Here is a 22,731-nt window from a genome sequence, read left to right as displayed (position 1 = left end):
CGTGTCTCCCCGTGTCTCCCCGTGTCTCCCCGTGTCTCCCCCCCCGTGTCTCCCCGTGTCTCCCCGTGTCTCCCCGTGTCTCCCCCCCCGTGTCTCCCCGTGTCTCCCCGTGTCTCCCCGTGTCTCCCCCCCCGTGTCTCCCCGTGTCTCCCCGTGTCTCCCCCCCCGTGTCTCCCCGTGTCTCCCCGTGTCTCCCCGTGTCTCTTTCCCCATGTCTCCCCGTGTCTCCCCGTGTCTCCCCGTGTCTCCCCGTGTCTCCCCCCCCCGTGTCTCCCCGTGTCTCCCCGTGTCTCCCCCCCCGTGTCTCCCCGTGTCTCCCCGTGTCTCCCCGTGTCTCCCCGTGTCTCCCCCCCCGTGTCTCCCCGTGTCTCCCCGTGTCTCTCCGTGTCTCCCCGTGTCTCTTTCCCCATGTCTCCCCGTGTCTCCCCGTGTCTCCCCGTGTCTCCCTGTGTCTCACCGTGTCTCTCTCTCCCCCGTGTCTCTCTCCCCGTGTCTCCCCGTGTCTCCCCGTGTCTCCCCCCCCGTGTCTCCCCGTGTCTCCCCGTGTCTCTTTCCCCATGTCTCCCCGTGTCTCCCCGTGTCTCCCCGTGTCTCCCTGTGTCTCACCGTGTCTCTCTCTCCCCCGTGTCTCTCTCCCCGTGTCTCCCCGTGTCTCCCCGTGTCTCCCCCCCCGTGTCTCTCCGTGTCTCACCGTGTCTCTTTCCCCATGTCTCCCCGTGTCTCCCCGTGTCTCCCCGTGTCTCCCTGTGTCTCACCGTGTCTCTTTCTCCCCCGTGTCTCTCTCCCCGTGTCTCCCCGTGTCTCCCCGTGTCTCCCCCCCCGTGTCTCTCCGTGTCTCACCGTGTCTCTTTCCCCATGTCTCCCCGTGTCTCCCCGTGTCTCCCCGTGTCTCCCTGTGTCTCACCGTGTCTCTTTCTCCCCCGTGTCTCTCTCCCCGTGTCTCCCCGTGTCTCCCCGTGTCTCCCCCCCCGTGTCTCTCCGTGTCTCACCGTGTCTCTTTCCCCATGTCTCCCCGTGTCTCCCCGTGTCTCCACCTGTCTCCCCCCCCGTGTCTCCCCGTGTCTCCCTGTGTCTCCCCGTGTCTCCCCGTGTCTCCCCCCCCGTGTCTCCCCGTGTCTCCCCGTGTCTCTTTCCCCATGTCTCCCCGTGTCTCCCCGTGTCTCCCCGTGTCTCCCCGTGTCTCCCCCCCCGTGTCTCCCCGTGTCTCCCCCCCCGTGTCTCCCCGTGTCTCCCTGTGTCTCACCGTGTCTCTCTCTCCCCCGTGTCTCCCCATGTCTCCCCGTGTCTCCCCGTGTCTCCCCGTGTCTCCCCGTGTCTCCCCGTGTCTCCCCGTGTCTCCCCGTGTCTCCCCCCCCGTGTCTCCCCGTGTCTCTTTCCCCATGTCTCCCCGTGTCTCCCCGTGTCTCCCCGTGTCTCCCCGTGTCTCCCCGTGTCTCTTTCCCCGTGTCTCCCCGTGTCTCCCCCCCCGTGTCTCCCCGTGTCTCCCCGTGTCTCCCCGTGTCTCTTTCTCCATGTCTCCCCATGTCTCCCCGTGTCTCCCCCCCCGTGTCTCCCCGTGTCTCTTTCCCCATGTCTCCCCGTGTCTCCCCGTGTCTCCCCGTGTCTCCCCGTGTCTCCCCGTGTCTCTTTCCCCGTGTCTCCCCGTGTCTCCTCCCCCGTGTCTCCCCGTGTCTCCCCGTGTCTCCCCGTGTCTCTTTCCCCATGTCTCCCCATGTCTCCCCGTGTCTCCCCGTGTCTCCCCGTGTCTCCTCCCCCGTGTCTCCCCGTGTCTCCCCGTGTCTCCCCGTGTCTCCCCGTGTCTCCCCCCCCGTGTCTCCCCGTGTCTCCCTGTGTCTCACCGTGTCTCTCTCTCCCCCGTGTCTCTCTCCCCGTGTCTCCCCGTGTCTCCCCGTGTCTCCCCCCCCGTGTCTCCCCGTGTCTCCCTGTGTCTCACCGTGTCTCTCTCCCCGTGTCTCCCCGTGTCTCCCCGTGTCTCCCCCCCCGTGTCTCCCCGTGTCTCCCTGTGTCTCCCCGTGTCTCCCCGTGTCTCTTTCCCCATGTCTCCCCGTGTCTCCCCGTGTCTCCCCCCCGTGTCTCCCCGTGTCTCCCTGTGTCTCACCGTGTCTCTCTCTCCCCCGTGTCTCTCTCCCCGTGTCTCCCCGTGTCTCCCCGTGTCTCCCCCCCCGTGTCTCCCCGTGTCTCCCCGTGTCTCTCTCCCCCGTGTCTCCCCGTGTCTCCCCCCCCGTGTCTCCCCGTGTCTCCCCGTGTCTCCCTGTGTCTCACCGTGTCTCTCTCTCCCCCGTGTCTCTCTCCCCGTGTCTCCCCGTGTCTCCCCGTGTCTCCCCCCCCGTGTCTCCCCGTGTCTCCCTGTGTCTCACCGTGTCTTTCTCTCCCCCGTGTCTCTCTCCCCGTGTCTCCCCGTGTCTCCCCGTGTCTACCCCCCCCGTGTCTCCCCGTGTCTCCCCGTGTCTCTTTCCCCATGTCTCCCCGTGTCTCCCCGTGTCTCCCCGTGTCTCCCCCCCGTGTCTCCCCGTGTCTCCCTGTGTCTCACCGTGTCTCTCTCTCCCCCGTGTCTCTCTCCCCGTGTCTCCCCGTGTCTCCCCGTGTCTCCCCCCCCGTGTCTCCCCGTGTCTCCCTGTGTCTCACCGTGTCTCTCTCTCCCCCGTGTCTCTCTCCCCGTGTCTCCCCCCCCGTGTCTCCCCGTGTCTCCCTGTGTCTCACCGTGTCTCTCTCTCCCCCGTGTCTCTCTCCCCGTGTCTCCCCGTGTCTCCCCGTGTCTCCCCCCCCGTGTCTCCCCGTGTCTCCCCGTGTGTCTCCCCCCCCGTGTCTCCCCGTGTCTCCCCGTGTCTCCCCGTGTCTCCCCGTGTCTCCCCGTGTCTTTTTCCCCATGTCTCCCCGTGTCTCCCCGTGTCTCCCCGTGTCTCCCCCCCCGTGTCTCCCCGTGTCTCCCTGTGTCTCACCGTGTCTCTCTCTCCCCCGTGTCTCTCTCCCCGTGTCTCCCCCCCCGTGTCTCCCCGTGTCTCCCTGTGTCTCACCGTGTCTCTCTCTCCCCCGTGTCTCTCTCCCCGTGTCTCCCCGTGTCTCCCCGTGTCTCCCCCCCCGTGTCTCCCCGTGTGTCTCCCCCCCCGTGTCTCCCCGTGTCTCCCCGTGTCTCCCCGTGTCTCCCCGTGTCTCTTTCCCCATGTCTCCCCGTGTCTCCCCGTGTCTCCCCGTGTCTCCCCGTGTCTCCCCCCCCGTGTCTCCCCGTGTCTCCCTGTGTCTCACCGTGTCTCTCTCTCCCCCGTGTCTCTCTCCCCGTGTCTCCCCGTGTCTCCCCGTGTCTCCCCGTGTCTCTCTCCCCGTGTCCCCCCGTGTCTCACCGTGTCTCTCCCTCCCCAGGACCTCCGACTCAACCGCGTCTCTCTCAGCGATGCTCCTCCGGGCGACGAGCCTCACGGAGGCGCTCGCCCGAAACGTCGGACAGTGAAGACCTACGACCTCAATGCTCACGACGCGTTCTGGCAACAGCACAAGGGGAGGTCCGTGGTAGATGTTGTCCACCTCGCCTGGTACACAGGAGGTCGTGGTGGATGTTGTCCACCTCGCCTGGTCTACAGGAGGTCGTGGTAGACGTTGACCACCTCGCCTGGTCTACAGGAGGTCGTGGTAGATGTTGTCCACCTCGCCTGGTCTACAGGAGGTCGTGGTAGATGTTGTCCACCTCGCCTGGTCTACAGGAGGTCGTGGTAGATGTTGTCCACCTCGCCTGGTCTACAGGAGGTCGTGGTAGATGTTGTCCACCTCGCCTGGTCCACAGGAGGTCGTGGTAGATGTTGTCCACCTCGCCTGGTCTACAGGAGGTCGTGGTAGATGTTGTCCACCTCGCCTGGTCCACAGGAGGTCGTGGTAGATGTTGTCCACCTCGCCTGGTCTACAGGAGGTCGTGGTAGATGTTGTCCACCTCGCCTGGTCTACAGGAGGTCGTGGTAGATGTTGTCCACCTCGCCTGGTCTACAGGAGGTCGTGGTAGATGTTGTCCACCTCGCCTGGTCTACAGGAGGTCGTGGTAGATGTTGTCCACCTCGCCTGGTCTACAGGAGGTCGTGGTAGATGTTGTCCACCTCGCCTGGTCTACAGGAGGTCGTGGTAGATGTTGTCCACCTCGCCTGGTCCACAGGAGGTCGTGGTAGATGTTGTCCACCTCGCCTGGTCTACAGGAGGTCGTGGTAGACGTTGTCCACCTCGCCTGGTCTACAGGAGGTCGTGGTAGATGTTGTCCACCTCGCCTGGTCCACAGGAGGTCATGTCTCCCTCCCCGTGTCTCCCTCCCCGTGTCTCCCCGTGTCTCTCTCTCCCCGTGTCTCTCTCTCTCTCCCCGTGTCTCCCCGTGTCTCCCCGTGTCTCTCTCTCTCCCCGTGTCTCCTCGTGTCTCTCTCTCTCCCCGTGTCTCTCTCTCTCTCCCCGTGTTCCCCGTGTCTCTCTCTCTCTCCCCGTGTCTCCCCGTGTCTCTCTCTCTCTCCCCGTGTCTCCCCGTGTCTCCCCGTGTCTCTCTCTCTCCCCGTGTCTCCTCGTGTCTCTCTCTCTCTCCTCGTGTCTCTCTCTCTCTCCCCGTGTCTCCCCGTGTCTCCTCGTGTCTCTCTCTCTCTCCCCGTGTCTCCCCGTGTCTCCCCGTGTCTCTCTCTCTCTCCCCGTGTCTCCCCGTGTCTCCTCGTGTCTCTCTCTCTCTCCCCGTGTCTCCCCGTGTCTCTCTCTCTCTCCCCGTGTCTCCCCGTGTCTCCTCGTGTCTCTCTCTCTCTCACCATGTCTCCCCGTGTCTCTCTCTCTCTCCCCGTGTCTCCTCGTGTCTCTCTCTCTCCCCGTGTCTCCCCGTGTCTCCCCGTGTCTCCCCGTGTCTCTCTCTCTCCCCGTGTCTCACCGTGTCTCCCCGTGTCTCTCTCTCTCCCCGTGTCTCCCCGTGTCTCTCTCTCTCCCCGTGTCTCCCCGTGTCTCTCTCTCTCCCCGTGTCTCCCCGTGTCTCCCCGTGTCTCTCTCTCTCTCCCCGTGTCTCCCCGTGTCTCCCCGTGTCTCTCTCTCTCTCCCCGTGTCTCCCCGTGTCTCCTCGTGTCTCTCTCTCTCTCCCCGTGTCTCTCTCTCTCTCCCCGTGTCTCCCCGTGTCTCTCTCTCTCCCCGTGTCTCCTCGTGTCTCTCTCTCTCTCCTCGTGTCTCTCTCTCTCTCCCCGTGTCTCCCCGTGTCTCCTCGTGTCTCCCCGTGTCTCCTCGTGTCTCTCTCTCTCTCCCCGTGTCTCCCCGTGTCTCCTCGTGTCTCTCTCTCTCTCCCCGTGTCTCCCCGTGTCTCTCTCTCTCTCCCCGTGTCTCCCCGTGTCTCCTCGTGTCTCTCTCTCTCTCACCATGTCTCCCCGTGTCTCTCTCTCTCTCCCCGTGTCTCCTCGTGTCTCTCTCTCTCCCCGTGTCTCCCCGTGTCTCTCTCTCTCCCCGTGTCTCACCGTGTCTCCCCGTGTCTCTCTCTCTCCCCGTGTCTCCCCGTGTCTCTCTCTCTCCCCGTGTCTCCCCGTGTCTCTCTCTCTCCCCGTGTCTCCCCGTGTCTCCCCGTGTCTCCCCGTGTCTCTCTCTCTCTCCCCGTGTCTCCCCGTGTCTCCCCGTGTCTCTCTCTCTCTCCCCGTGTCTCCCCGTGTCTCCTCGTGTCTCTCTCTCTCTCCCCGTGTCTCCCCGTGTCTCTCTCTCTCTCCCCGTGTCTCCCCGTGTCTCTCTCTCTCCCCGTGTCTCCTCGTGTCTCTCTCTCTCTCCTCGTGTCTCTCTCTCTCTCCCCGTGTCTCCCCGTGTCTCCTCGTGTCTCCCCGTGTCTCCTCGTGTCTCTCTCTCTCTCCCCGTGTCTCCCCGTGTCTCCTCGTGTCTCTCTCTCTCTCCCCGTGTCTCCCCGTGTCTCCCCGTGTCTCTCTCTCTCTCCCCGTGTCTCCCCGTGTCTCTCTCTCTCTCCCCGTGTCTCCCCGTGTCTCTCTCTCTCTCCCCGTGTCTCCCCGTGTCTCCTCGTGTCTCTCTCTCTCTCCCCGTGTCTCCTCGTGTCTCTCTCTCTCTCCCCGTGTCTCCCCGTGTCTCTCTCTCTCCCCGTGTCTCCCCGTGTCTCTCTCTCTCTCCCCGTGTCTCCCCGTGTCTCTCTCTCTCCCCGTGTCTCCTCGTGTCTCTCTCTCTCTCCTCGTGTCTCTCTCTCTCTCCCCGTGTCTCCCCGTGTCTCCCCGTGTCTCTCTCTCTCCCCGTGTCTCCTCGTGTCTCTCTCTCTCTCCCCGTGTCTCTCTCTCTCTCCCCGTGTCTCCCCGTGTCTCTCTCTCTCTCCCCGTGTCTCCCCGTGTCTCTCTCTCTCTCCCCGTGTCTCCCCGTGTCTCCCCGTGTCTCTCTCTCTCCCCGTGTCTCCTCGTGTCTCTCTCTCTCTCTTCGTGTCTCTCTCTCTCTCCCCGTGTCTCCCCGTGTCTCCCCGTGTCTCCCCGTGTCTCTCTCTCTCTCCCCGTGTCTCCCCGTGTCTCCTCGTGTCTCTCTCTCTCTCCCCGTGTCTCCCCGTGTCTCTCTCTCTCTCCCCGTGTCTCCTCGTGTCTCTCTCTCTCTCCCCGTGTCTCCCCGTGTCTCCTCGTGTCTCTCTCTCTCTCCCCGTGTCTCCCCGTGTCTCTCTCTCTCTCCCCGTGTCTCCCCGTGTCTCCCCGTGTCTCTCTCTCTCCCCGTGTCTCCTCGTGTCTCTCTCTCTCTCCTCGTGTCTCTCTCTCTCTCCCCGTGTCTCCCCGTGTCTCCTCGTGTCTCTCTCTCTCTCCTCGTGTCTCTCTCTCTCTCCTCGTGTCTCCCCGTGTCTCCCCGTGTCTCCCCGTGTCTCTCTCTCTCTCCCCGTGTCTCCCCGTGTCTCTCTCTCTCTCCCCGTGTCTCCCCGTGTCTCCTCGTGTCTCTCTCTCTCTCCCCGTGTCTCTCTCTCTCTCCCCGTGTCTCCCCGTGTCTCTCTCTCTCTCCCCGTGTCTCCCCGTGTCTCCCCGTGTCTCTCTCTCTCCCCGTGTCTCCTCGTGTCTCTCTCTCTCTCCCCGTGTCTCTCTCTCTCTCCCCGTGTCTCCCCGTGTCTCCTCGTGTCTCTCTCTCTCTCCCCGTGTCTCTCTCTCTCTCCCCGTGTCTCCCCGTGTCTCCCCGTGTCTCCTCGTGTCTCTCTCTCTCTCCCCATGTCTCCTCGTGTCTCTCTCTCTCTCCCCGTGTCTCCCCGTGTCTCACCGTGTCTCCCCGTGTCTCTCTCTCTCCCCGTGTCTCCCCGTGTCTCTCTCTCTCCCCGTGTCTCCCCGTGTCTCCCCGTGTCTCTCTCTCTCCCCGTGTCTCCCCGTGTCTCCCCGTGTCTCTCTCTCTCCCCGTGTCTCCCCGTGTCTCTCTCTCTCCCCGTGTCTCCCCGTGTCTCCTCGTGTCTCTCTCTCTCTCCCCGTGTCTCACCGTGTCTCCCCGTGTCTCTCTCTCTCCCCGTGTCTCCCCGTGTCTCTCTCTCTCCCCGTGTCTCCCCGTGTCTCCCCGTGTCTCCCCGTGTCTCTCTCCCCGTGTCTCTCTCCCCGTGTCTCTCTCACCGTGTCTCTCTCCCCGTGTCTCTCTCCCCGTGTCTCCCCGTGTCTCCCCGTGTCTCTCTCACCGTGTCTCCCCGTGTCTCCCCGTGTCTCCCCGTGTCTCTCTCCCCGTGTCTCCCCGTGTCTCTCTCCCCGTGTCTCTCTCACCGTGTCTCTCTCCCCGTGTCTCTCTCCCCGTGTCTCCCCGTGTCTCCCCGTGTCTCTCTCACCGTGTCTCCCCGTGTCTCCCCGTGTCTCCCCGTGTCTCTCTCCCCGTGTCTCCCCGTGTCTCTCTCCCCGTGTCTCTCTCACCGTGTCTCTCTCCCCGTGTCTCTCTCCCCGTGTCTCCCCGTGTCTCCCCGTGTCTCTCTCACCGTGTCTCCCCGTGTCTCCCCGTGTCTCCCCGTGTCTCCCCGTGTCTCTCTCACCGTGTCTCACCGTGTCTCACCGTGTCTCACCGTGTCTCCGTGTGTCTCCCCGTGTCTCACCGTGTCTCTCTCCCCGTGTCTCTCTCCCCGTGTCTCACCGTGTCTCACCGTGTCTCACCGTGTCTCCCCGTGTCTCTCTCCCCGTGTCTCTCTCACCGTGTCTCTCTCCCCGTGTCTCTCTCCCCGTGTCTCCCCGTGTCTCCCCGTGTCTCTCTCACCGTGTCTCCCCGTGTCTCCCCGTGTCTCCCCGTGTCTCTCTCCCCGTGTCTCCCCGTGTCTCTCTCCCCGTGTCTCTCTCACCGTGTCTCTCTCCCCGTGTCTCTCTCCCCGTGTCTCCCCGTGTCTCCCCGTGTCTCTCTCACCGTGTCTCCCCGTGTCTCCCCGTGTCTCCCCGTGTCTCCCCGTGTCTCTCTCACCGTGTCTCACCGTGTCTCACCGTGTCTCACCGTGTCTCCGTGTGTCTCCCCGTGTCTCACCGTGTCTCTCTCCCCGTGTCTCTCTCCCCGTGTCTCACCGTGTCTCACCGTGTCTCACCGTGTCTCCCCGTGTCTCACCGTGTCTCTCTCCCCGTGTCTCTCCGTGTCTCACCGTGTCTCCCCGTGTCTCACCGTGTCTCCCCGTGTCTCCCCGTGTCTCACCGTGTCTCACCGTGTCTCACCGTGTCTCAACGTGTCTCCGCAGCCCGTTCCCCGAGGTGGCTGCGAGTGTGCAGAGCGAGCTGGAGGTGTGTCTCTCACTCTGTGTGTGTCTCCCCGTGTCTCACCGTGTCTGTCTCTCTCTCTCCCCGTGTCTCCCCGTGTCTCCCCGTGTCTCCCCGTGTCTCCCCGTGTCTCCCCGTGTCTCCCCGTGTCTCCCCGTGTCTCACCGTGTCTCACCGTGTCTCTGTGTGTCTCACCGTGTCTCTCACCGTGTCTCCCCGTGTCTCCGCAGCCCGTTCCCCGAGGTGGCTGCGAGTGTGCAGAGCGCGCTGGAGGTGTGTCTCTCTCCCCGTGTCTCTCTCACCGTGTCTCTCTCACCGTGTCTCTCTCACCGTGTCTCACCGTGTCTCCCCGTGTCTCCCCGTGTCTCCCCGTGTCTCACCGTGTCTCCCCGTGTCTCTCAGCCCGTTCCCCGAGGTGGCTGCGAGTGTGCAGAGCGAGCTGGAGGTGTGTCTCTCTCCCCGTGTCTCTCTCCCCGTGTCTCTCTCACCGTGTCTCTCTCACCGTGTCTCTCTCACCGTGTCTCTCTCACCGTGTCTCCCCGTGTCTCCCCGTGTCTCCGTGTCTCTCAGCCCGTTCCCCGAGGTGGCTGCGAGTGTGCAGAGCGAGCTGGAGGTGTGTCTCTCTCACCGTGTCTCTCTCACCGTGTCTCCCCTTGTCTCACCGTGTCTCACCGTGTCTCACCGTGTCTCTCTCACCGTGTCTCCTCGTGTCTCACCGTGTCTCCCCGTGTCTCTCAGCCCGTTCCCCGAGGTGGCTGCGAGTGTGCAGAGCGAGCTGGAGGTGTGTCTCTCTCACCGTGTCTCTCTCACCGTGTCTCCCCGTGTCTCACCGTGTCTCACCGTGTCTCACCGTGTCTCTCTCACCGTGTCTCCCCGTGTCTCACCGTGTCTCCCCGTGTCTCTCAGCCCGTTCCCCGAGGTGGCTGCGAGTGTGCAGAGCGAGCTGGAGGTGTGTCTCTCTCACCGTGTCTCTCTCACCGTGTCTCCCCGTGTCTCACCGTGTCTCACCGTGTCTCACCGTGTCTCTCTCACCGTGTCTCCCCGTGTCTCACCGTGTCTCCCCGTGTCTCTCAGCCCGTTCCCCGAGGTGGCTGCGAGTGTGCAGAGCGAGCTGGAGGTGTGTCTCTCTCACCGTGTCTCTCTCACCTTGTCTCCCCGTGTCTCACCGTGTCTCACCGTGTCTCACCGTGTCTCTCTCACCGTGTCTCCCCGTGTCTCACCGTGTCTCCCCGTGTCTCTCAGCCCGTTCCCCGAGGTGGCTGCGAGTGTGCAGAGCGAGCTGGAGGTGTGTCTCTCTCACCGTGTCTCTCTCACCGTGTCTCCCCGTGTCTCACCGTGTCTCACCGTGTCTCACCGTGTCTCTCTCACCGTGTCTCCCCGTGTCTCACCGTGTCTCCCCGTGTCTCTCAGCCCGTTCCCCGAGGTGGCTGCGAGTGTGCAGAGCGAGCTGGAGGTGTGTCTCTCTCACCGTGTCTCTCTCACCGTGTCTCCCCGTGTCTCACCGTGTCTCACCGTGTCTCACCGTGTCTCTCTCACCGTGTCTCCCCGTGTCTCACCGTGTCTCCCCGTGTCTCTCAGCCCGTTCCCCGAGGTGGCTGCGAGTGTGCAGAGCGAGCTGGAGTCGTATCGATCGCTCTGTGTGTGTCTCACCGTGTCTCCCCGTGTCTCACCGTGTCTCACCGTGTCTCACCGTGTCTCCCCGTGTCTCACCGTGTCTCCCCGTGTCTCTCAGCCCGTTCCCCGTGGTGGCTGCGAGTGTGCAGAGCGAGCTGGAGGTGTGTCTCTCTCACCGTGTCTCTCTCACCGTGTCTCCCCGTGTCTCACCGTGTCTCACCGTGTCTCACCGTGTCTCTCTCACCGTGTCTCCCCGTGTCTCACCGTGTCTCCCCGTGTCTCTCAGCCCGTTCCCCGAGGTGGCTGCGAGTGTGCAGAGCGAGCTGGAGGTGTGTCTCTCTCACCGTGTCTCTCTCACCGTGTCTCCCCGTGTCTCACCGTGTCTCACCGTGTCTCACCGTGTCTCTCTCACCGTGTCTCCCCGTGTCTCACCGTGTCTCCCCGTGTCTCTCAGCCCGTTCCCCGAGGTGGCTGCGAGTGTGCAGAGCGAGCTGGAGGTGTGTCTCTCTCACCGTGTCTCTCTCACCGTGTCTTCCCGTGTCTCACCGTGTCTCACCGTGTCTCACCGTGTCTCTCTCACCGTGTCTCCCCGTGTCTCACCGTGTCTCCCCGTGTCTCTCAGCCCGTTCCCCGAGGTGGCTGCGAGTGTGCAGAGCGAGCTGGAGTCGTATCGATCGCTCTGTGTGTGTCTCACCGTGTCTCCCCGTGTCTCACCGTGTCTCACCGTGTCTCACCGTGTCTCTCTCACCGTGTCTCCCCGTGTCTCACCGTGTCTCCCCGTGTCTCTCAGCCCGTTCCCCGAGGTGGCTGCGAGTGTGCAGAGCGAGCTGGAGGTGTGTCTCTCTCACCGTGTCTCTCTCCCCGTGTCTCCCCGTGTCTCTCTCCCCGTGTCTCTCTCCCCGTGTCTCCGCAGCCCGTTCCCCGAGGTGGCTGCGAGTGTGCAGAGTGAGCTGGAGGTGTGTCTCTCTCCCCGTGTCTCCCCGTGTCTCACCGTGTCTCACCGTGTCTCTCTCCCCGTGTCTCTCTCCCCGTGTCTCCCCGTGTCTCCCCGTGTCTCCCCGTGTCTCCGCAGCCCGTTCCCCGAGGTGGCTGCGAGTGTGCAGAGCGAGCTGGAGTCGTATCGATCGCTCTGTGTGTGTCTCACCGTGTCTCCCCGTGTCTCACCGTGTCTCACCGTGTCTCACCGTGTCTCTCTCACCGTGTCTCTCTCACCGTGTCTCTCTCACCGTGTCTCTCTCCCCGTGTCTCTCAGCCCGTTCCCCGAGGTGGCTGCGAGTGTGCAGAGCGAGCTGGAGGCGTATCGATCGCAGGAAGCGCAAGTCAAGAGCCTCAAGACAGCCCTGGTGAGAGGCGGCAGCGTCATCATCATCAGCAGCAGTGTCATCATCATCATCAGCAGCAGCGTCAGAATCATCATCAGTATCAGCCCTGGTGAGAGGCAGCCTCATCATCATCAGCAGCATCAGCGTCATCAGTAGTATCATCATCATCAGCAGCAGCGTCAACATCAGCATCATCATCAGTAGTATCAGCAGCATCATCATCAGTAGCAGCAGCATCATCATCAGCATCATCATCATCAGTAGCAGCATCAGCATCATCAGCATCATCATCATCAGTAGCAGCAGCATCATCATCAGCATCATCATCATCATCAGTATCATCATCATCAGTAGCAGCATCAGCATCATCATCATCATCATCAGCATCATCAGCATCATCAGCATCATCAGCATCATCATCATCATCATCAGTAGCATCATCAGCATCATCAGCATCATCATCATCATCAGTAGCATCATCAGCATCATCAGCATCATCATCATCATCAGTATCATCATCATCAGTAGCAGCATCAGCATCATCAGTATCATCATCATCAGTAGCAGCATCATCATCAGTGTCATCATCATCATCATCATCAGTAGCATCATCATCATCATCATCAGTAGCATCATCATCATCATCATCAGTAGTATCATCATCATCATCATCAGTAGCATCATCATCATCATCATCAGTAGCATCATCATCATCATCATCAGTAGTGTCATCATCATCATCAGTAGCATCATCATCATCATCAGTAGTGTCATCGTCATCAGCATCATCATCGTCATCATCATCAGCAGCATCATCGTCATCAGCATCATCATCAGTAGCAACATCAGTAGTATCAGTAGCATCATCATCAGCAGCGTCATCATCATCATCAGTAGTATCAGTAGCATCATCATCATCATCATCAGCATCATCATCATCATCAGTAGCAGCAGCATCATCAGCAGCGTCATCATCATCAGCAGTAGCATCATCATCATCATCAGCAGTAGCATCATCAGTATCATCATCATCAGCAGTAGCATCATCATCATCATCATCTGTAGCATCATCATCAGTAGCAGCATCATCATCATCATCAGTAGTATCAGTAGCATCATCATCAGCAGCAGCAGCATCATCAGCAGCGTCATCATCATCATCAGCAGTAGCATCATCATCATCAGCAGCATCATTAGCATCATCATCAGCAGCATCAGTAGCATCATCATCAGCAGCATCATCAGCATCATCAGTAGCATCATCAGTAGCATCATCATCAGCAGCATCAGTAGCATCATCATCAGCAGCATCAGTAGCATCATCATCAGCAGCATCATCAGCATCATCAGTAGCATCATCAGTAGCATCATCATCAGCAGCATCAGTAGCATCAGCAGCATCAGCATCATCATCATCATCAGTAGCATCATCATCAGCAGCATCAGTAGCAGCGTCATCAGTAGCATCATCATCATCAGCAGCATCATCAGCATCATCAGTAGCATCAGCATCAGTAGCATCATCAGCAGCATCAGTAGCAGCGTCATCAGTAGTATCAGTAGCATCAACAGTAGCAGCGTCATCATCATCATCATCAGTAGCATCATCAGCAGCAGCATCATGATGGTGTGTGTGATGGTGTGTGTGGTGATGATGGTGGTGATGATGGTGATGATAGTGATGGTGATGATGGTGGTGATGGTGTTGGTGGTGATGGTGATGGTGGTGATGGTGATGGTGTGTGTGTGATGGTGTTGATGGTGTTAGGGTCTGGAAGGTGATGGTGGTGATGGTGATGATGGTAGTGATGATGGTAGTGATGATGATGATGATGGTGGTGATGGTGTGTGTGTGATGGTGTTGATGGTGTTAGGTACTGGAAGGTGATGGTGATGATGGTGGTGATGATTATGATGGTGATGATGGTAGTGATGATGGTAGTGATGATGATGATGATGGTGGTGATGGTGTGTGTGTGATGGTGTTGATGGTGTTAGGTACTGGAAGGTGATGGTGGTGATGGTGGTGATGATTATGATGGTGATGATGGTAGTGATGATGGTAGTGATGATGATGATGATGGTGGTGATGGTGTGTGTGTGATGGTGTTGATGGTGTTAGGGTCTGGAAGGTGATGGTGATGATGATGATGATGGTAGTGATGATGGTAGTGATGATGATGATGATGGTGGTGATGGTGTGTGTGTGATGGTGTTGATGGTGTTAGGGTCTGGAAGGTGATGGTGATGATGATGGTGATGATGGTAGTGATGATGGTAGTGATGATGATGATGATGGTGGTGATGGTGTGTGTGTGATGGTGTTGATCGTGTTAGGGTCTGGAAGGTGATGGTGATGATGATGGTGGTGATGGTGTGTGTGTGATGGTGTTGATGGTGTTAGGGTCTGGAAGGTGATGGTGATGATGATGATGGTGTGTGTGATGGTGTTGATCGTGTTAGGGTCTGGAAGGTGATGGTGATGATGGTGGTGATGGTGTGTGTGTGATGGTGTTGATGGTGTTAGGGTCTGGAAGGTGATGGTGATGATGGTGGTGATGGTGTGTGTGTGATGGTGTTGATGGTGTTAGGGTCTGGAAGGTGATGGTGATGATGATGATGGTGTGTGTGATGGTGTTGATCGTGTTAGGGTCTGGAAGGTGATGGTGATGATGGTGGTGATGGTGTGTGTGTGATGGTGTTGATGGTGTTAGGGTCTGGAAGGTGATGGTGATGATGGTGGTGATGGTGTGTGTGTGATGGTGTTGATGGTGTTAGGGTCTGGAAGGTGATGGTGATGATGGTGATGGTGTTGATGGTGTTAGGGTCTGGAAGGTGATGGTGATGATGGTGATGGTGTGTGTGTGATGGTGTTGATGGTGTTAGGGTCTGGAAGGTGATGGTGATGATGTTGATGGTGATGGTGTGTGTGTGATGGTGTCGATGGTGTTAGGGTCTGGAAGGTGATGGTGATGATGGTGATGATGATGTTGATGGTGTTAGGGTCTGGAAGGTGATGGTGGTGGTGGTGGTGATGATGGTGATGATGTTGATGGTGTTAGGGTCTGGAAGGTGATGGTGATGATGGTGATGATGATGTTGATGGTGTTAGGGTCTGGAAGGTGATGGTGGTGGTGGTGATGATGGTGATGATGATGATGTTGATGGTGTTAGGGTCTGGAAGGTGATGGTGGTGGTGGTGGTGATGATGGTGATGGTGTTGATGGTGTTAGGGTCTGGAAGGTGATGGTGATGATGGTGGTGATGGTGATGATGGTGATGGTGTTGATGGTGTTAGGGTCTGGAAGGTGATGGTGATGATGGTGATGATGGTGATGGTGTTGATGGTGTTAGGGTCTGGAAGGTGATGGTGATGATGGTGGTGATGGTGATGATGATGATGGTGATGATGGTGGTGATGGTGATGGTGTTGATGGTGTTAGGGTCTGGAAGGTGATGGTGATGATGTTAGTGATGATGGTAGTGATGATGATGATGATGATGGTGGTGATGGTGATGATGGTGATGGTGTTGATGGTGTTGATGGTGTTAGGGTCTGGAAGGTGATGGTGATGATGGTAGTGATGATGGTAGTGATGATGATGATGATGGTGGTGATGGTGATGATGGTGATGGTGTTGATGGTGTTAGGGTCTGGAAGGTGATGATGATGATGGTGGTGATGGTGATGATGGTGATGGTGTTGATGGTGTTAGGGTCTGGAAGGTGATGGTGATGATGGTGGTGATGTGTGTGTGATGATGTTGATGGTGTTAGGGTCTGGAAGGTGATGGTGATGATGGTAGTGATGATGATGGTGATGATGTTGATGGTGTTGATGGTGTTAGGGTCTGGAAGGTGATGGTGATGATTGTAGTGATGATGATGGTGATGATGTTGATGGTGTTGATGGTGTTAGGGTCTGGAAGGTGATGGTGATGATTGTAGTGATGATGGTAGTGATGATGATGATGATGATGGTGTTGGTGGTGTTGGTGGTGATGGTGGTGATGGTGGTGTTGATGGTGTGTGTGATGGTGTTGATGGTGTTAGGGTCTGGAAGGTGATGGTGATGATTGTAGTGATGATGGTAGTGATGATGATGATGATGGTGGTGTTGGTGGTGATGGTGATGGTGGTGATGGTGGTGTTGATGGTGTGTGTGATGGTGTTGATGGTGTTAGGGTCTGGAAGGTGATGGTGATGATGATGATGATGTTGATGGTGTTAGGGTCTGGAAGGTGATGGTGGTGGTGGTGGTGATGATGGTGATGATGTTGATGGTGTGTGTGATGGTGTTGATGGTGTTAGGGTCTGGAAGGTGATGGTGATGATGGGGCCATCAGTCTCCTCTCAGACACATCAGCACAGCTGACATCAGCGGTCAGGTGAGCCATCAACATCACCATCAACATCACCATCAACATCACCATCAACATCACCATCAACATCACCATCAACATCACCATCAACATCACCATCAACATCACCATCAACATCACCATCAACATCACCATCAACATCACCATCAACATCAACATCACCATCAACATCACCATCAACATCACCATCAACATCACCATCAACATCACCATCAACATCACCATCAACATCACCATCACCATCAACATCACCATCAACATCACCATCAACATCACCATCACCATCAACATCACCATCAACATCACCATCAACATCACCATCAACATCACCATCAACATCACCATCAACATCACCATCAACATCACCATCAACATCACCATCAACATCACCATCAACATCAACATCACCATCAACATCACCATCAACATCACCATCAACATCACCATCAACATCAACATCACCATCAACATCATCACCACCATCAACATCACCATCAACATCACCATCACACCACCATCACCACCACCATCACCACCATCATCATCACTACCATCATCATCATCACCATCATCACCATCACCACCATCATCACCATCATCACCATCATCACCATCAACAACATCACATACACCATCACCACCATCATCATCACCACCACCATCATCATCACCACCACCATCATCATCACCATCATCATCACCATCACTACCATCATCACCACCATCACCACCATCACCACCATCATCATCACCACCATCACCACCATCACACCACCATCACCATCACTACCATCACCATCACTACCATCATCACCAACCACCATCATCACCATCACTACCATCATCACCATCATCATCACCACCATCACTACCATCATCACCAACCACCATCATCATCACCATCACCATCACTACCATCATCACCATCATCATCACCACCATCACTACCATCATCACCAACCACCATCACCACCACCATCACTACCATCATCACCAACCACCATCATCATCACCATCACTACCATCATCACCACCACCATCACCATCACTACCATCATCACCAACCACCATCATCACCATCACTACCATCATCACCATCATCATCACCACCATCACCACCATCACCACCATCATCATCACCACCATCACCACCATCACACCACCATCACCACCATCATCATCACCACCATCACCACCATCACCACCATCATCATCACCATCATCATCACCACCATCACCACCATCACCACCATCATCATCACCACCATCACCACCATCACACCACCATCACCACCATCATCACCATCATCACCATCATCACCACCATCATCACCAACCACCATCACCACCATCACCACCATCACCACCATCACTACCATCATCACCAACCACCATCACCACCATCACTACCATCATCACCAACCACCATCACCACCATCACTACCATCATCACCATCATCATCACCACCATCACCACCATCACCACCACCACCATCACTACCATCATCATCACCACCATCACCACCATCACACCACCATCACTACCATCATCACCACCATCACCACCATCACCACCATCATCATCACCACCATCACCACCATCACACCACCATCACCACCATCATCATCACCACCATCACCACCATCACCACCATCATCATCACCATCATCATCACCACCATCACCACCATCACCACCATCATCATCACCACCATCACCACCATCACACCACCATCACCACCATCATCATCACCATCATCACCATCATCACCACCATCATCACCAACCACCATCACCACCATCACCACCATCATCATCATCACTACCATCATCACCAACCACCATCACCACCATCACTACCATCATCACCAACCACCATCACCACCATCACTACCATCATCACCAACCACCATCACCACCATCACTACCATCATCACCATCATCATCACCACCATCACCACCATCACCACCACCACCATCACTACCATCATCATCACCACCATCACCACCATCACACCACCATCACTACCATCAACACCATCATCATCACCCTCACTACCATCATCACTACCATCATCACCAACCACCATCACCACCACTACTGATATTGATGATGTTGCTGATGATGATGTTGCTGATGATGATGGTGATGATGATACAGATGATGATGATACTGATGATGATGTTGCTGATGATGATGATACTGATGATGATGCTGCTGATGATGATGATGATACAGATGATGATGCTGCTGATGATGATGTTGCTGATGATGATGATGATGGTGATGATGATACAGATGATGATGATACTGATGATGATGCTGATGATGATGATGATGATGGTGATGATGATATTGATGATGTTGATGATGATATTGATGATGTTGCTGATGATGATGGTGATGGTGATGATGCTGATGATGTTGATTTTGCTGATGATGCTGATGATGATGGTGATGATGATATTGATGATGTTGCTGATGATGATGCTACTGATGATGATGATGGTGATGATGATGATGGTGATGATGTTGCTGATGATGATGCTACTGATGATGATGATGGTGATGATGATGATGGTGATGATGATATTGATGATGTTGATGATGCTATTGATGATGTTGCTGATGATGATGGTGATGGTGATGATGCTGATGATGTTGATATTGCTGATGATGATGCTGCTGATGATGATGGTGATGATGATGATGGTGATGATGATGATGATACAGATGATGATGCTACTGATGATGATGCTGCTGATGATGATGTTGCTGATGGTGATGATGCTGATGATGTTGATTTTGCTGATGATGCTGATGATGATGGTGATGATGATATTGATGATGTTGCTGATGATGATGCTACTGATGATGATGATGGTGATGATGATGATGGTGATGATGTTGCTGATGATGATGCTACTGATGATGATGATGATGGTGATGATGATGATGGTGATGATGATATTGATGATGTTGATGATGCTATTGATGATGTTGCTGATGATGATGGTGATGGTGATGATGCTGATGATGTTGATATTGCTGATGATGATGCTGCTGATGATGATGGTGATGATGATGATGATGGTGATGATGATGATGATACAGATGATGATGCTACTGATGATGATGCTGCTGATGATGATGTTGCTGATGGTGATGATGCTGATGATGTTGATTTTGCTGATGATGCTGATGATGCTGATGATGCTGATGATGTTGATTTTGCTGATGATGCTGATGATGTTGCTGATGATGATGTTGCTGATGATGATGTTGCTGATGATGATACAGATGATGATGCTACTGATGATGATGATGTTGCTGATGATGATGATTGCAGCTCCCTGCCAGAGCTGCTGGAGAAGAAACGTCTAATCGACACTCACACCAACATCGCTACCGCAGTGTTAGAGCACATCAAGGTGTAGTACCATCACCACCATCATCACCACCATCACCACCATCACCACCATCACTACCATCACCATCACACTCACACCAACATCGCTACTGCAGTGTTAGAGCACATCAAGGTGTAGTACCATCACCACCATCACCACCATCACCACCATCATCATCACCATCACACTCACACCAACATCGCTACCGCAGTGTTAGAGCACATCAAGGTTCAGTACCATCACCACCATCACCACCATCACCACCATCATCATCACCATCACACTCACACCAACATCGCTACCGCAGTGTTAGAGCACATCAAGGTTCAGTACCATCACCACCATCACCACCATCACCACCATCATCATCACCATCACACTCACACCAACATCGCTACCGCAGTGTTAGAGCACATCAAGGTGTAGTACCATCACCACCATCACCACCATCACCACCACCACCACCATCACCACCATCATCACCATCATCACCACCATCACCACCATCACCACCACCACCACCACCATCACCACCACCATCACCACCATCATCACCACCATCACCACCATCACCACCATCACCACCACCATCATCACCACCACCACCACCACCACCACCACCATCACCACCATCATCACCACCATCACCACCATCACCACCATCACCACCACCACCACCATCACCACCATCACCACCATCACCACCACCACCATCACCACCATCACCACCATCACCACCATCACCACCACCACCACCACCACCATCACCATCACCACCATCACCACCATCACCACCACCATCACCACCATCACCACCATCACCACCATCACCATCACCATCACCACCATCACCACCATCACCACCATCACCACCATCACCACCATCACCACCATCACCACCACCACCATCACCACCACCATCATCATCATCATCACCACCATCACCACCATCACCACCACCACCATCACCACCATCACCACCATCACCACCATCACCACCATCACCACCACCACCATCACCACCATCACCACCATCACCACCATCACCACCACCACCATCACCACCATCACCACCATCACCACCATCATCATCACCATCACACCCACACCAACATCGCTACTGCAGTGTTAGAGCACATCAAGGTGTAGTACCATCACCACCATCACCACCATCACCACCACCACCATCACCACCATCACCACCATCACCACCACCATCATCACCACCACCACCATCACCACCATCACCACCATCACCACCACCACCATCACCACCATCACCACCATCACCACCATCATCATCACCACCATCACCACCATCACCATCACCACCATCACCACCATCACCACCATCACCACCATCACCACCATCACCACCATCACCACCATCACTACCATCACCACCATCACTACCATCACCATCACACTCACACCAACATCGCTACCGCAGTGTTAGAGCACATCAAGGTGTAGTACCATCACCACCATCACCACCATCACCACCATCACTACCATCACCATCACACTCACACCAACATCGCTACTGCAGTGTTAGAGCACATCAAGGTTCAGTAACATCACCACCATCACCATCACCACCATCACCATCACTACCATCATCATGACCATCACTACCATCACCACCACCATCATCATCATCACTACCATCATCATCACCATCACACTCACACCAACATCGCTACCGCAGTGTTAGAGCACATCAAGGTGTAGTACCATCACCACCATCACTACCATCACCACCATCACCACCATCATCATCACCATCACTACCATCACCATCATCATCATCACCACCATCATCATCACCATCATCACCACCATCACTACCATCACCACCACCATCATCATCATCACTACCATCATCATCACTACCATCATCACCACCATCACCACCATCACTACCATCACCACCATCATCATCACCACCATCACCACCACCATCATCATCATCACCATCACCACCATCACCACCATCACTACCATCACCACCATCATCACCACCATCACTACCATCATCACCATCATCACCACCATCACCATCACCACCATCACCATCACCACCATCACCATCACCACCATCACCACCACCATCATCATCATCACCACCATCATCATCACCATCACTACCATCACCATCACCACCATCACCACCACCATCATCATCATCATCACCACCATCACCATCACTACCATCACCACCATCACCACCACCACCATCATCATCATCACTACCATCATCATCACTACCATCATCACCACCATCATCATCACACTCACACCATCACCACCACCATCACCACCACCATCACCACCATCACCACCACCACCATCATCACCACCATCATCATCACACTCACACCATCACCACCACCATCACCACCACCATCACCACCATCACCACCACCACCACCATCACCACCATCACCATCATCACCACCACCACCACCACCACCATCACCACCACCATCACCACCACCATCACCACCATCACCACCACCACCACCATCACCACCACCATCACCACCATCACCACCACCATCACCACCACCATCACCATCATCACCACCACCATCACCACCACCATCACCATCATCACCATCACCACCACCATCACCACCACCATCACCACCATCACCATCACCATCATCACCATCACCACCACCATCACCACTACCATCACCACCACCACCATCATCACCATCATCACCACCATCACCACCACCATCACCACCACCACCATCATCACCATCACCATCATAACCACCACCATCACCACCACCATCACCACCACCATCACCACCATCATCACCACCACCACCACCATCACCACCACCATCACCACCATCACCACCACCATCACCACCATCACCACCACCATCACCACCACCATCACCACCATCACCACCATCACCACCACCATCACCACCACCATCACCACCACCATCACCACCATCACCACCACCACCATCACCACCATCACCACCATCACCACCACCACCATCACCACCACCATCACCACCACCATCACCACCATCACCATCATCACCACCACCATCACCACCACCATCACCATCATCACCATCACCACCACCATCACCACCACCATCACCACCATCACCATCACCATCACCACCACCATCACCACTACCATCACCACCACCACCATCATCACCATCATCACCACCATCACCACCACCATCACCACCACCACCATCATCACCACCACCACCATCACCACCATCACCACCACCATCACCACCATCACCACCACCATCACCACCACCATCACCACCACCATCACCACCATCACCACCACCATCACCACCACCATCACCACCATCACCACCA

The 22,731-nt window shown here is 56.1% G+C and overlaps 1 protein-coding gene across 1 annotated transcript in view; it reads left to right on the top strand.

Annotated features, from left to right (window-relative positions):
* The window catches only part of SCFD1 (sec1 family domain containing 1), a gene marked incomplete at its 3' end in the record, with an annotated part of 100,168 nt that overhangs the window by 63,755 nt on the left and 13,682 nt on the right, over positions 1-22,731 (top strand). The window contains exons 11-14 of the mRNA XM_078885896.1: positions 3,358-3,497; positions 11,500-11,590; positions 15,881-15,957; positions 19,302-19,383. Coding sequence (XP_078742022.1) covers positions 3,358-3,497; positions 11,500-11,590; positions 15,881-15,957; positions 19,302-19,383 — 390 coding nt within the window. The remainder of the gene's footprint in view (positions 1-3,357; positions 3,498-11,499; positions 11,591-15,880; positions 15,958-19,301; positions 19,384-22,731) is intronic.

This window comes from Lampetra fluviatilis, unplaced genomic scaffold (genome assembly GCF_964198595.1).
Source record: "Lampetra fluviatilis unplaced genomic scaffold, kcLamFluv1.1 SCAFFOLD_187, whole genome shotgun sequence".
NCBI classification, from domain to species: Eukaryota; Metazoa; Chordata; class Hyperoartia; order Petromyzontiformes; family Petromyzontidae; genus Lampetra; species Lampetra fluviatilis.
The sequence above is the reverse complement of the archived record's forward strand: the minus strand, read 5'-3'. Positions and strand labels throughout refer to the sequence as shown.